Raw genomic sequence first — 14,441 nt, forward strand, 5'->3', positions numbered from 1 at the left:
AGCAGCCCTCTGCCTGTTGCCCTGAATGAGTCACAAATGTACTGTCATGTGCACCACACTTGGCTTGTGGGAGACGCTGTGACCAATTCATCCCTTTCCACAATGTGTCATCAGAAATGCTGCAAATCACATCTTTCTAATAATTCCTTTTTTCTTTTTATTTGTCTATAAAGCAATTCAGTGCAATAGAGGCACAGCAGGTAGATGTGCAGATCAGTACCAGTTTCTGAGACCTCTACATTCACAATATGATCAGTTTAGAAGGGTTTACTCTGGACAATATTTAACTCTGGACTCCAAGTCCAATGCCCCCATCTTTTGTGTTTCAAAGCAGTCTAAAAGATTAATGGCTAATTTGGACCCTCTGTTTCCAATAGCTGCTGAAATATGTTTACACGCACTTCACCTGAGCTCCAGGTTTATTTTTGTCTAAAAAGGAGCCAGGTTTGAGCACATCAAAACAGTTCTGCAAACCAAACCAATGCATGGCCAGCAAGGATAACCAGAACTGGCCCCAAACGGTCAAAGCAACGCTTATGACACATCAGCACAGCACCAATAGAGATGGAGTTCTCAAATACTAAAAAAGTCGAAGGACACTGGAATTACCAATTGCTCAGAAACTGCTCTGGAAATATCTTACTCACTGGAAGTGATGTACTCAGGAGCCTTCCCAGGACTGAGTGGCACTGCCTCCTCATAATAGCCTTCAGGAAGGGAAGATGTTGGCAGTGGTGGAGGCCCATTATCTGGTGGCTAAATGAACAAAAAAAGAAAAAGTGATTACAGACCAACAAGGTGTTAAATTAAACATGGGCAGAACATTTGCTCATGACCAGTGCCAATGCAACCAGCTTCATAAACCCTGCTCTTGTGACTATTTCTTATGTTAACTGTCTCTAAAGGCAAGGCTCTGGAGGGCTAAATTAGATGTTCTGCAAGGTAGCATCTTCTAGATGAGAAGCAAACCTAATTCTCAAGCTCCTCATATGTTGTTGTAATTAAACAATAATAAATCCAGGTTGAGACTTGAAACAATAAAGTTACGTAACTATGTTTATAACATGCTGATACATTTTTAAATGTATCATTATCATCCAGACCTGTACTTCTACTCATGGTAAGGAAACAGAATCTTCTTCCATGTCCTGCAACTTAGTCCCTTGGAGATAATAAACACTGTAGAATTCTACTCATCATTGCTAAGGATGGCATTACTAAGGAGCTACATTAGAAGAAGTTTTCTCTACAACAACATTAAGTGGTAAAAATGCTGAAAAGATACAGTTCTCTAAGAACTGGAAATCTAATGGGGCTATGTAGGAAGGAGATTTCTATGCACAGACCACTTTACAGTGTTAAGGCTTATTTATTAGTATTTTACACTTAAAATAATTCACATTACAGCAGCAAACAAAAGTTTGGTTGGACAGTTTAGAAAAGTTAAATAGCCCGGGCTGGCAGAGACTAAGAACATAAAATTTAACTATATTTTCATAGTAAGTGTTTTTTCAGTGGCAAATCAATTCTTTATATATATATATATATATATACACAAATGTCTAAAATGCTATTGCTACATAGTGAAAACTGAGCTACAAACAAGGAAAATTTTGAAACATTAAGAAATTATTACATGATAAAATAAATATGTCCAATAACAGGTCAAATTCTAAAATGCTTCTTTTCTAAATATAAACTTGTTTTAAATTTAAAACTGACCAACTGCTGGTATGTTGATACAGTAACAAAGTAAATTTAGTACTCTGTGACTTCTTCCATATGACTTTACTGTTCTATTTCCTTAACACGTACCAAAGCAACTGTATTTTACAGAACCCATTCATATTTACCACAGATTTTTAGTTTCATATTTATGTGTTAGAGAAAATACTGGAGCCTTTTTTCAGCAAAAATGGTTTATTGCATGATTACAAAAATTTAACTTGCAAGCAGAGTCTCATTTCTGCAGTAACACTTTTTCAATACATCTTTCTCTTTTTTTTTTTCTTTTCATGTAATGACAGAGATGCAGCGGTGTTTGTCTGCACTGGACTAATCCAGTCTAGACTAAGGGAAAGAACAGAAATACTGAAGTGAGAAACTAGTTAGATACAGACACTTTTGGAGTGTACCTCAGGTGGGCTGACCAGTCTAGCAGAGCCTTCTTCCACATCACACAGATGAGGCCACAGGGACTATGCTCCTCTTTTGCTACAGACCTGAAGTTACCTGGGAGGAACCTGAGCTTTAATAACATGTGCCATTAACTGTACTGAAATTACTTGTGTGGGCACTTTCAGGGCTGGATTCACCTTTGAATATTTCAAATCTAGACATCTCCAAATCTCATTGCTGATTACACACCTACGCCAGACACCTAATTCTTAACAACATTGCTAAGATGAGTCCCACCCTTAGTGTGCTCTGTAGTTAAATTCGTATCAGGTAGGTTATTCCACCTTGCAGGTAAGTGCTTGTGTATTCCCAGTGTGCAGGAAGGCAAGGAGCTAGTGACTAACCCTGCCCTTCAGCTCATCCAGCATGGACTTACCTTTGCACACCAAGTAAAATCAGAAACTTTTTCATGAACAATGAACTGATTCATGACTGAACACAGAAATTCCTGGTCAGATTGAAATTTACACTAATACTACTTCTATATCAAATGACACAGCCAACTTCTTATGTCACAATCAATTACAAATTACAGTTGGCAATTAATGTTACCTACAATGTGAACTAAATGAGACTTCCTCACAGACCAGCTTTGCTAGAGAAATTATCTGTCAAAGAAGCAAAATAAAGAAAAAATATGACTTTCAGTGTAGAGACCATGTAATTTTGCTGAAAAAAATCAAATTGACAACTTGCACATCATGACAAAATAAATGAGTCTTTCAAGGTTAGCTGCTGCTGCACAACAGGCATACAGGACATTAAAAATTATTACATGTTCATTACTGTTGGAAAATTGACAGCAATTATGAATTGCTCTACACATATCACCTCTGTGTGGCCTGAAGTGCTAGACACAAAGAGGGGGAACTGCCTCCAAAGAGTTGATTTTCTCCCTTCACGCAAGTGGGTAGAACCTTGCTCTTGTGAGTTGGCGTCACAGTTTGCTCCTGGAGCAGTATAAATTCATACCACCTATCTCATTAGACAAATTAATTTCTCAGTCTAGCCTTAAACCTTTTCCCCATCAGGTTTACATGCAAGATATGAAATTCCTATCAGTATTAAACCTCATTCACCCAGGAAATACCTGCCCTGAGTCATTCCAATTTTGACTTGACACAGCACCAAGGTTTCAAAGCTGTATTTTATGCGGGAACAAATGAGAGGTTCCAATAAAGACTAGGGGGAAAAAAGATCCTTGTTTTAGACAAAATGTTATTCAGAATGAAAGAAAAAAGGAAATGAAACACAAATGGTACTTGTCTGATTTTGACCCTGCTGGAGCACCAGTTACTTCATACAGCTGGGGCGGGCTGGGCTGTGCAGCCAACATCAACACAGATGGAATCCATTGCTGAATTAACTGGGCCCTCCTCTCTGAAATGCATTTTGCAGTGCTTGCCATAACAAAGTTGAAAACAATTATAAAAAAGATTTTTCTTTTTTTTAAGAAGGGAGAAACAGAAACATCCAACATTAAATCCTTTCTGATAAAAGCAGGGCTGTTTTAATATCAAAAAACCCTGACTGATTAAAAAAAATAAAAATGCCTCACTCAGATCTGTACAATAAACAGCTACATCTTTTGGGAGCTACAAAGTACACAAGTTTGATCACCAAGATACATAAAACATACACGTGTGCATTCTGGTATTAGTTACTAATATTTATAGTGCTTTAATGTTTTTACTATTGCTAGTTGTATTGTTTAATTCTTTCCACTCGGCATTTTTTAGTGGAAGAATTTTGATGAAGTTATGAATGATGAACTAAGTCTTTATTCAATAACTTTTCAATAACTTACTTGAAAAAATTAAAAGGCCATAAAACCCACAAAACTATTCACATATTCTGTAAAAGGATTAAATCTTAAAAAACACTAGAACATGTGTCACTTGAGTGGTATCAAGATGAGAGACCTGGCAACCTGCAAGGAAGGCATTAGCATGAATTTCTACTTTTTTTTTTTTTTTAATGGCAGGCAGCAGAGAAGAAACCTAGAGAAAGAATGCTGCCTCTCATGATAAACCACCTCTCTCAGCCACAGGAATAAGAACTGGGAAAATAAATTGACATTACTTTTATCTCCTTGGAGGGAAAGGACAACATGTTGCTGTCCAGAATAATAACAGTAATAATGAAACAGTACTGATGAAGATGTTTGTCAAGTCCTGGGTTTGAGACCAACCAAGAGATGCTTTAATTGAAACCAAGAAGCAGATGAGGTGATCATTACACTACAGAGTTGAGATCTCTGATGACATTAGAAACTGGATTGTGCATGTACCAATTCCAACTTACAGAACGGATTGTTGAGAGAAAGAAACAAAATGGTAAAATTCATTACCCTACTGAAACAGATTTACATGGACACGTTAATTTAATGGTATTTTAAGGTCTTCCCCACCACCTGCCCATCTGTATTCCACAGACCACTAATAAACTCTTTCTTCCTTTATCCTGAGCGACACTACTTTATTTCTCCCCTTCTGTCAAGGGTACTGAGCAAGATAGACAGTAACTTTTATTTTAGGGGTAGTCTATCTGATAATCTGGTGAAAATATGGAAAGCAGTCTGAAAGACAAAGAAAAATAAATGCCAATGTATAGAGGCCGGAGGATGTAAAATCACTTTATATCCCAATGAACTTCCCACTTTGTAGGAAAGAGAAAGAAATACCTTCCTTTATGCAATGATTTAGGATGTGGAGATTTCCAGTGCAAAGCAGTGAGTTTAGCAGAGCCTATCCGTAACCTGTGCTGCAGGCAAAGACTGCCAGCAACTCAAATGCCACATTCACATGTGTTATTCGATCGACCACCAGTTTGGATCCAGCTGGACTGTGGAGACAGCTGACACATAACCCCTCAATGCTGAAGGTAGCAACACGAAAATGGAAAAGTGGTCACACATTGGTGATGTCTAAGAAAGCTTTTTGGGAGCCAGCAGGCAAATGGGGGCTGTCAAGAAGAAACTTTGACACAGGCACATGTCAATTGCTCTGGAGCAAGCTTAGACCTGACCTCTGCTCAACCCCACTGCATCTTGAGCCTGGAGGGGGAAGAGTACACACACATTTGTGATCCCTAATTCCACATGTGAAACAATGGATGTCCCAAAAGCAAGATGAACCAACAAACTGAGTAAAATACAATTCACAAAATTACTGAGCATATATTTCAATCAGGCTTTTTTTTGTAACACTGTAAGGCTTGGAAACCCTTGCCACTTGGTATGACAATCCTTAAATAAATTCAAAATTGTGCTAAAGAGAAATCACTATTTATTGTCAGCAGTTGAGAACCTGGATGGACCTTGGATTTATTCAGGACAAAAGTGCTGACTTTGTGGGATACTAAGACCATATTGAGCTGTGCTATATTATCCTGAGTGTACACAAGGAGAAGCTGAGAAATAGTCTTCATTTGACCTCGGCTTCATATTCTAAGATTATTATTTCGGAGCTTGTCAGCTGGAGCCCACAAAACCAAGAGCCAAATAATGTGAAGGAAGTCTAACAACTTATCTTCCCAGCTTCTGAGTGCAAAAGACAGCAAAACCATCCAGCCAGCCACAGAACTCAACTTTTTGGAATGGAGCATACCTGTCAGTCCCACCAGAAGGAGGGTAACAGGGCCACATGATGGGCTGGTGTAGTCCCACCTGACTGTCTCTGAGTGTACATGCAATTACAGCACACACCTCCACAATGCCAGTGCTGCCAGGAAAAAATCAAAAGGAATTCCCTGAGGAATGAACAACCAGAGTTTGACATGATGGGAGGCCCAGCAATATGAATCTCATGAATAGCAGAACTGGTCACCCACCGGCTCCTGCAGTGCTAACAGATGAGTGCAAGGGGGAAAGTAGTGGAAGTGATTACCAGGTGGAGGGAGGATGAGTGTAAGCACAAGTGGAGCTTTTTCTTAGGGGGTGATCCTGAGCAGGGACTTGAGCAGGTTTAAGGTTAAGAACAGAAGGCACACACTTGGCACACTGTTCTCCAGGGAGTGGAGGAACATCTGACACAGCCTGAGAGCGTGTCTGCTGACTCAGGGGAGAATGCCTAATTAAAGGTATCACTGGAAGAGTGCTTAGTATGTACAGTGACTACAAACAGATCACAGCCTCAGAAAGCACAGCCTGATGCTGGGAAAGAGATCTGAACACGCTTGCATTAAAGAATGAATCAGGGCATCCTATGGCTCCACAGTTTGATATGAAGATTGTCTGGAGAGCATTTACACAGGAACCTCACCAGGAGCTGAGTTACTTTTTCACAAGACACAGCACAACTGCTCATATAGCTGAACAACCCCTTTACCTAAGAAACAGGAAGGCAAAGATGGCAATGAAGAGGGCCAGATAGAAACAGTAACAGAACAACATAGCGTATTGACCAAGTAGAAAATGCAGTTGGCTCTTGCATCTCTGATGGCACTGTCAGTCTGTGTCCAGACATAAATTGTCTCAGTTCTTTCTACTGCACGTAATTACATTTGAGATATTAAAGAAAACCAAAAAGAATGGAGCATGGAATGCACCACTGAAAGGACAGGTAGCTGGAAGGAGTTACACCCAAACTCTGTGGAAGACTGGAGTGAAAACAAACTCCAGACTCAGTGGAAGGAACAGAAGATCTAACAAAATAATTAAAAGTGAAAGAGAATGAGCCAGAAAAAAACCCAAGGTATTTCTGTATCATTCAGAATTTATAATAAAACATTATTACACAGACAGTTGGAAGCATCACTCAGACAAAACAATAGACCTGAGTCATGTCAAGCAAAGGGTCTGTGTGTAGCAAGAAATGAAATGGGCTTTAATTAATGCTAGGGAACACTTTCATACATATTACATGAGAAAGATTAATCTGAATTTTAAGCAGCATGGGGCTCTCATTCAGAGTTGTTTACTGTGACTGTGCTCAAAGAAGTGTCTGTATTCCCCAGCAAAAACAAAATCACCTTTCTCTTACAGGAGTTAATAAACTCATCCAAATATGTGACATGGCAGTGAGGACATGACAGTACAGTGAGAAAAGTGTAGGCAACGCCATTTCCACTGGAACAATATTGTCTAAGGGCCTGAGCACTGCATCAAATTAAAACAAGAGGAGACTTGGTACTTACTGGCCTAATTCCTTCTCCATGTATTTGTGCACAGAACATCAGCGAGCATGATCAGGAAAGCAAAAAGTCTGGTCACTAACTATCAACACAGGGAGGGTGTTCTACAGACAGGTATAGCACAGAAACAAATTAAAAACCTGAGGTCAGGAGTGTGAGCCATGCTAAGAAAAATGGTGGGATAATATCCTCTAAAATCTGTGGCATTAGTAATTTAATAATTTTCTAGTACCAGTATCTAGTTAAAAAAAGACAAAAGGGCAAATAGCTTCACAATGATCATAAAAAGAATTTGGTAAAGAAGTTCAATTCTACTCTAACTCATTCAGTTTAAGTGTAAATTCCAATTAAAAGCAGCTGAGAACAGCTCATTCTGGCAGCTTAGACATGAGGAAAGTTTTGAAATATGATGGTGTATTGCTATAAAGCTATACTATAAATTAATTGAGAAGGTAATTGCTTTCACTAAAACTTTTCTGTGGTACCATTTTTAAATGTGAAATAAATCATCAACAATAATTCACCAACCTCAGCCATGGAAAATGGGAATGACAACTAGTGTCCTGCAAGACATGGCTAACACAAAAAAGAGGTGGTATACATTTCTTTATCCTTATTCCTTATCCAATCACATATTATGGGCAAAACTATTCCACAATCACAGGAATTAACCTGTGCCCAGGTGGCCAAGAAGGCCAATGGCACTGGCCTGGATCAGCAATAGTGTGGCCAACAGGACCAGGGCAGTGACTGTCCCCCCCATACTCAGCACTGGTGAGGTCACACATCAAATCCTTTGTCCAGTTTTGGGTCCCCCACACCCAGAAAGGCATTGAGGTGCTGAAGTGAGTCCAGAGAAGGGCAACAGAGCTGGGTCTGGAAAGGGTCTGGAGGGCAAGTCTTATAAAGGGAGGCTGAGGGAGCTGGGGATGTTTAGCCTGGAGAAAAGGAGGCTCAGGAGGGACTCTATTGCTCACCTGAAAGCAGGTTGCAGCCAGGTGGGGTCAGCCTCCCAATTAACAAGCAACAGGACAAATGTAACAGTCTCAAGTCATGCCAGGGGAGGTTTAGATATTAGGAGAAGTGTATTAAGCAGAAGGGCTGTCAAGCACTGAAAGGGGCTACCCAGGGAAGTGGTGAAGTCACCACCACTAGAGCTATTTAAAGACATGTAGATGTGGCACCTGGGGGCATGGCTTAGTGGTATCTTTAGCCAAACAGTTGGACTCAATGATCTTAAGGGTCTTTTCCAACCTAAATAATTCTGATTCTATGTCCAGAAGACTGCTGTTCTGGTCACTTATGATCAAAGTACATGATCCTTACAGCAGGCGCTCAGGAGAGATACCAATATTGTTCATTAGCAGTAACCCATAGCTCAAAATGAAACTGATAGAGCCTTTCTTATTCACAGCAGAATGAAATGAAACCTGAGAGGAATATGATTGGGATTACAAAGGATATCTGAAGCACAGGTACCATGGTGAGGGGAAAATAACCTACTTAAACACAATGACAAAGACTGGCAATGAACACTGGGATGGTGGAACCACTTTCAAATTGAAATAGTGGGCTAAACAAACCTAAATGCTGGTAAATAGATTTTGGTAGGTTTCTGAAAGGGTTAATATTTTATCATTGCCTGCAATAAGAGTAACTGCACTGATAAATCAAAAAGGTCTCTTTACTTGTTCCTTCATTATGGAAGAACTTGTGCAGACCTGTTCAAGATGAAGGTATAGCCAGCTCTGAATGAAACAAACGAATATTTGTTGAATTCATTTTTGTGGGTTTTGAAACTTCTTTAAGGAAACAACCTGAAAATTAATACTGTCTTAAGATCATCTTTAAAGAGGAATAGAGAATAAAAACTGCTTTTCAGTGTTAGAAGAAAAAGGTAGATGAAAGAGAGATTCCCAATTACCCACCTGGCACATGGACCCCTTGCTTTTGTTATGGTACTTTTCTCATGGTACACTTTAGAGAACGATCTAAAGCTGGCACTTTTTTGGTTGCTGTGAAAAGAATGATTGGTGATATATCACCTCAAGAATCCTTTTGATTTCCAGGTGATTTTTCTTCTTCTTCTCCAAGGACACTGTCTCCTTTCAGCATTTTCTAATAAATATCTAAGAGTTTACCTGACAGGCAGCCAGATAAAGGGAGGTGGTCAAACCATTTCTCCACAATAGGAAACCCATTTATATGAAGCACTCCTACAGAGTGACTGTGTATTGTGCAGGAAGGGATTGGAGGAAGGTGACCCATCCTTTTGATTCATATCTGCAGGGTTCTGGAATTCTGATGAACATTTGTTGCAATTAAATAATTATTAAATTGTCAATATTCCAAGAAAAACAAAACATACACTCGATTTTACTGTGAAAATCATGCAGACTAGCCAAGTGTGCTGTTTGTGTTTGATTTTGTTGGACAGCACAGTGCAATGAAATCACCGACTGTCAGATGTAATATGACAACCAAATGCTTGGAAGCTAGAAGTATTCTGTCACTGTCACGCTGTGGATAGTTTATGCCAGTAATCCCTCAGGCATATCGGAGCAGCAGGACACACCAGATATTATCCTACTGCTTCAGTGGAAAATGTACTTCAAGGCAACTTGGTGATAGTGCAACAATGGGATCCCAGGTGTTAAACCACTGGCAGCACTTTGAACCATTCTCAGAGTCTTGGCTCTGTTATTCCTCCAAACCCATCATCTAGCACTGCTTTGTGCCTGTCAAGAGCAGGGGAAAGCCATAAAAGTAGCTGCTGATGTAGAGGTGGATGAGGCAGGCTGAAGACAAGCCCCCGCAGAAAGCAGGTTCAGGAGGGGAGAACAGACAGGACTCTTTTGAAACACGGGGATCTCTGGCTCTGCTGCTGACCCAAACAAAGCTTCAGAGCTGCTGGCACGGTATCCCTGCCAGCAACCTCATAGTAATGCACCCAGACAAGTGTTGTGTCAGCTTTGTAAAGGGACTCAGCACTGCCCTTAGGCTTCACATCCTTTATCTGCAGCATTTACTTTGCCAGCCACCTCAAAGAGCTGCTTGCTAAAGCAAGAGGGGATTTGGGCTTTCTATGCTTGACAGAAAGTCTGCTAGACCAGACGTAGCCAAGGAAATGTATACAAAAGAGAACTGCTAAGAGACTGTGTGCTTAGTGATTTTCTTGATTCAAGTATACCTAAAGGCCCAACTTTGTCCGTCAATTTTAAGACCTGATTCAAAGTCCGAGTCTAGGAAAACTCTCCAGGCTCTAATGTGTTTTAATAACTGAAGAATTCCTTGACACTATTAACAGTATGTCTCTTAATAAAATGAATTTTATACTCTTTGTTCATGGGCTGATGAAAAACAAAACTGATACAAGATTTGACCTGAGCAAATATGCAGGTCTATTTACAGATTTACAAAGGAAACCTTGCACAGCACCTGCCCACACATAATTCTGGCTCCTGGCACTACTTTAAGGAATATTTAATTCCTTCCCACCCACACATCTTTACATAAGTTGAAGCTTAAACACCAATTCAGACTAAACATTTTTGAATGCAGAAATCCTTGAGTGACATAAAGAGAAACAGTGGTGCGAATGAACCTTTAATTTTCATCACTTTCAATAACTGATGGACTAAACCCAGAGATTTAAACTGGTGTATAGTTTATTTGAAGTTATTGATTCCCACTTCCAGTAAATTCCTATGCTCCATCAGCACACTGTGTTTTCATTGGAGGCTAAGACCATCACAAAATGTTACTTAGCAAGTGGAAAAAGCTTTCTGTCCTGAATAGCTGCCAAAAAGTAGTGCCATACAGAATGACTTCCAACTTGCCATGTGAAGAAGGGCAACCTGGAGCAGGATATCCCAGCCTCTGGTGGGCCCAAGAAATTTTTTCCACTCAGCTATGAAGACAATCTAGGAAAAATGGCTAGGAAAGGTAGCTCAGTATTTGTGTCAGTGCAGTTATATACAGTTTTCATAGAGATTGGCATCAGCTACAAATTTTTAGGACTATTGATTCAGGGTGTCTTGAAATTCACCATGCAGGAGCAGCAATGGAAGGGAGAATTAGATCTTGGCCACTGTCACTAATGTCCTGTGTATGAAACGAAAGATAACATGATGGTCTCTGAATATATCAAATAATAATGAGGGTTTAACAAAGAGACATCTAATAGAGAAAGGTTTCCAAAAAACAGTTAAGGATCAATTCCATTATATCAATGTGACTTTAGGAGAAGAATTCAGAGTCAGACTGGGGTTTGAGCTTGCCTTCAAAGGACAAAAAGCTGATGGTTTTGTCTTTCCCTTCTGATTCCACCTGGTCTTTTGCAGGTCAGCAGCAGTCTGCCATCTTTTTCACGAATTACAATGTGCTACCATCTTAAAATATCACCACTTGTAACCTGTATTTAGATGCTGCAAAACAATGAGAGTCTTGGGACATCTCCTGGCTCATCTCATGGTGGCAGCAACACCAGAAAGGGAGGTGAAATCCACCACTGCCTGACAGCAACAACAGAATTGCAGAAAAACGGGCAAAAATCAGCTTCTAACACTATGGAAAAACTTGATGAATTCACTGAGGTGAAAACATCCTCAGTGCTACAGGCAGATCACAAGGGAGGACCATGTTCAAACTCCACTTTGCCAGGCTCAACATGGGAACACCACACTGCAGACCAGCCAGCTCTGTGTCAACTTCCACAGTAATTCCCACAGTATCTCAGAGAAATATTTTTGTTACTACAAAATCCAAAATGAACTACTGCAAAAACCAGTGTTGACCTCCTGGACCCAATTCATACTTCACACCATTTCACTTGCTGCAGCTGTACCAACTTTAGGGGAATTTACACATTAGTGTATGAGAAAGGAAAAGGAGATGGATCTTATTAAGAAAAACAACTTGAACCTTCAGAGCCAAACTGAACTTACACAAATATGAAAGAATGAGGATCTCAGTTGGTTTCAGTTTATGAAGGTGGTACCTGTCTACGTTTCAAAGGCATGTGCACTTTGCATAATTTTCCTGCCTGTCCTGAACTCTTTCCCTTGTAATTTATGCTGTATGTATTTTGAATTAAAGTAAAATAATCAGTTTCTGGCACTGTTAACCATGAAATGGATTCCCTAAGTTACACTGCATATTAATAAGACTACCTTTGCATCCATTAAACATATATTAATTTACAGTCACAAACTTAAAGCTGGCATTGCTTAGGGAGAAACTAAGATTAAGGTATTCCATACAATACATGTTTGTAGTGGTTTTTTACTTTTTTCTGCAGTACATAGCATTTTACAAAAGGCTAGACAGGAGTTTGATCTGACAAATTACTGATAGATTAGTTCTTATATTCATAAGATGCTACTGGCTTATATACCTCTTAGGACCAGGGACAAATGTGACAACAAGATAGGACACTGAGGCAGAACATCAGCCATCCAGTTATTCTGGCCCTGTAAGAATCTGTGCTTCCTGATTCAGTCAATGTGGGTCTCCATGGATTGCCCTTATCATTGTGCACAAAATTTTTCACACAAGAATAAAGAGATGGATACTTTATCAGTATCAGTTCAACTTTCAGCAGGCTAAACCATGATATGCTTATGCTTCTCTAAAAAAAATGTTGAAAATGTTTTCTTCCTCATATCTACTGTAAAGTCAGTAAGAGAGAAGCATTGGAACTTGTTTACAGTTTTTTCTGTAACAAGACAGCTGCTCCCAACTGGAGGATTGAATCACAGACCTCAATCAGTATCTTTGCTATAAACACCTCTAAGAATCAGTGCATCTACTTGATCTGAAGGGAATTTCCTATCCAGAGACCGGGCAGGAAAGCCACTAAAGACTTTATTCAAAAAAAGAAAGTATTCTTCCTCCATTTTAAAACTCTGCCCCTTCATTTCTCAGCTATCAAAAGGAGACTTCTCATGAGGCTTGCTCCAGGAAATGTTACCAATAAAAGTGTTAGAAACTGGGACCTGTGGGCTTGGCCAGGCCAACCTCCAATATAGGACAGGCCAAACTTTGAAATTAAGGCTATGTTGCTCAGACTTTTGTCATGTGAATTTTGAAAATCTCCAAGGACTACCATTCCACAGCCTTTGCAGTGACCTATTCCCAGATTTATTTTACCACACGGAATTTTTTGACATCCCTCCTGCAGACTGAACCGAATTCCCTCAACCAAAGCAGAGGTGAGAGGAATAAATACTTCCCTGGACCTGCAGGCTCTTTTCCCTTGTAACCATTTCTGCTAGGATTTACCACAAATACATTCTCTCTTGTATATATTTATATAATTAAATATAACACTCACCAGCCACTGCTGAGGTATTTCTGGCAGAGGCATTTGAGGAGGCGCCGGCAAACTGTTGGCAACTTCTTGCTTCTGGACATGTTCTTTTATTTCTAAACCTGTGGAAGAGCAACAAACATCACTTAATACCTTGGTGGATGCCAATGGAATATTTTTTCCACATGTGGATCCCATGTCTGACTGTCACACACTGAAATCTGGCATGCAGTTCTGATCACAGCCCACCTCCCAAGTGCAGTTACTGAGGCAGGACTGGAAGAATGCTGGGAATTCAGGAATTTAATCAAGCAGAACAAACACATACTTACTCTATATGATAATGACATATATGCTGTTTGGATCAACAAATACCAGACATTGAAAAAAATTACAGGAAATCATTCTGAACTGCCCATCCATCTCAAACTGAAAGACTTAAACAACATTCAAACACACTGCCAGGTGCCTGCCATACAGATAAAAACATTTATTGGGTGAATATAGCACAGTTAAAAACATCCCAGTGGCAGCATACAGTGAATAAAACACAGTCGCCCTGTGGGCAGTACCTTTTTTCAATGGAGATGAACAACAGCTGTTCCCATGGCACATTTTGGATGGGCAAGGCTATGACACAGAAACAAGCCCCAAACCATCTTTCATGACAAAAGAATGTGAAGAGGGTAGAAGAAGAGCCCCCACCTGCCTGCTTTCCTGGAAGTGATGGTGACAGCTCTTAGGCCAAGACCACAGTGCCCACTTTCCCTGGGCCCCCTGTTACCACCACCATCTCTGATCATGGAGCTGCAGTGTGAGT

At 39.9% G+C, this 14,441-nt stretch overlaps 1 protein-coding gene across 1 annotated transcript in view; it reads right to left on the reverse strand.

Annotated features, from left to right (window-relative positions):
• The window catches only part of AFAP1 (actin filament associated protein 1), a 110,416-nt gene that overhangs the window by 42,743 nt on the left and 53,232 nt on the right, over positions 1–14,441 (reverse strand). The window contains exons 3-4 of the mRNA XM_082282481.1: positions 13,646–13,743; positions 648–756 (exon numbers count right to left, since the gene is read on the reverse strand). Coding sequence (XP_082138607.1) covers positions 648–756; positions 13,646–13,743 — 207 coding nt within the window. The remainder of the gene's footprint in view (positions 1–647; positions 757–13,645; positions 13,744–14,441) is intronic.

This window comes from Coloeus monedula, assembly GCF_965178545.1.
Source record: "Coloeus monedula genome assembly, chromosome: 5".
In the NCBI taxonomy this organism is placed as follows: domain Eukaryota; kingdom Metazoa; phylum Chordata; class Aves; order Passeriformes; family Corvidae; genus Coloeus; species Coloeus monedula.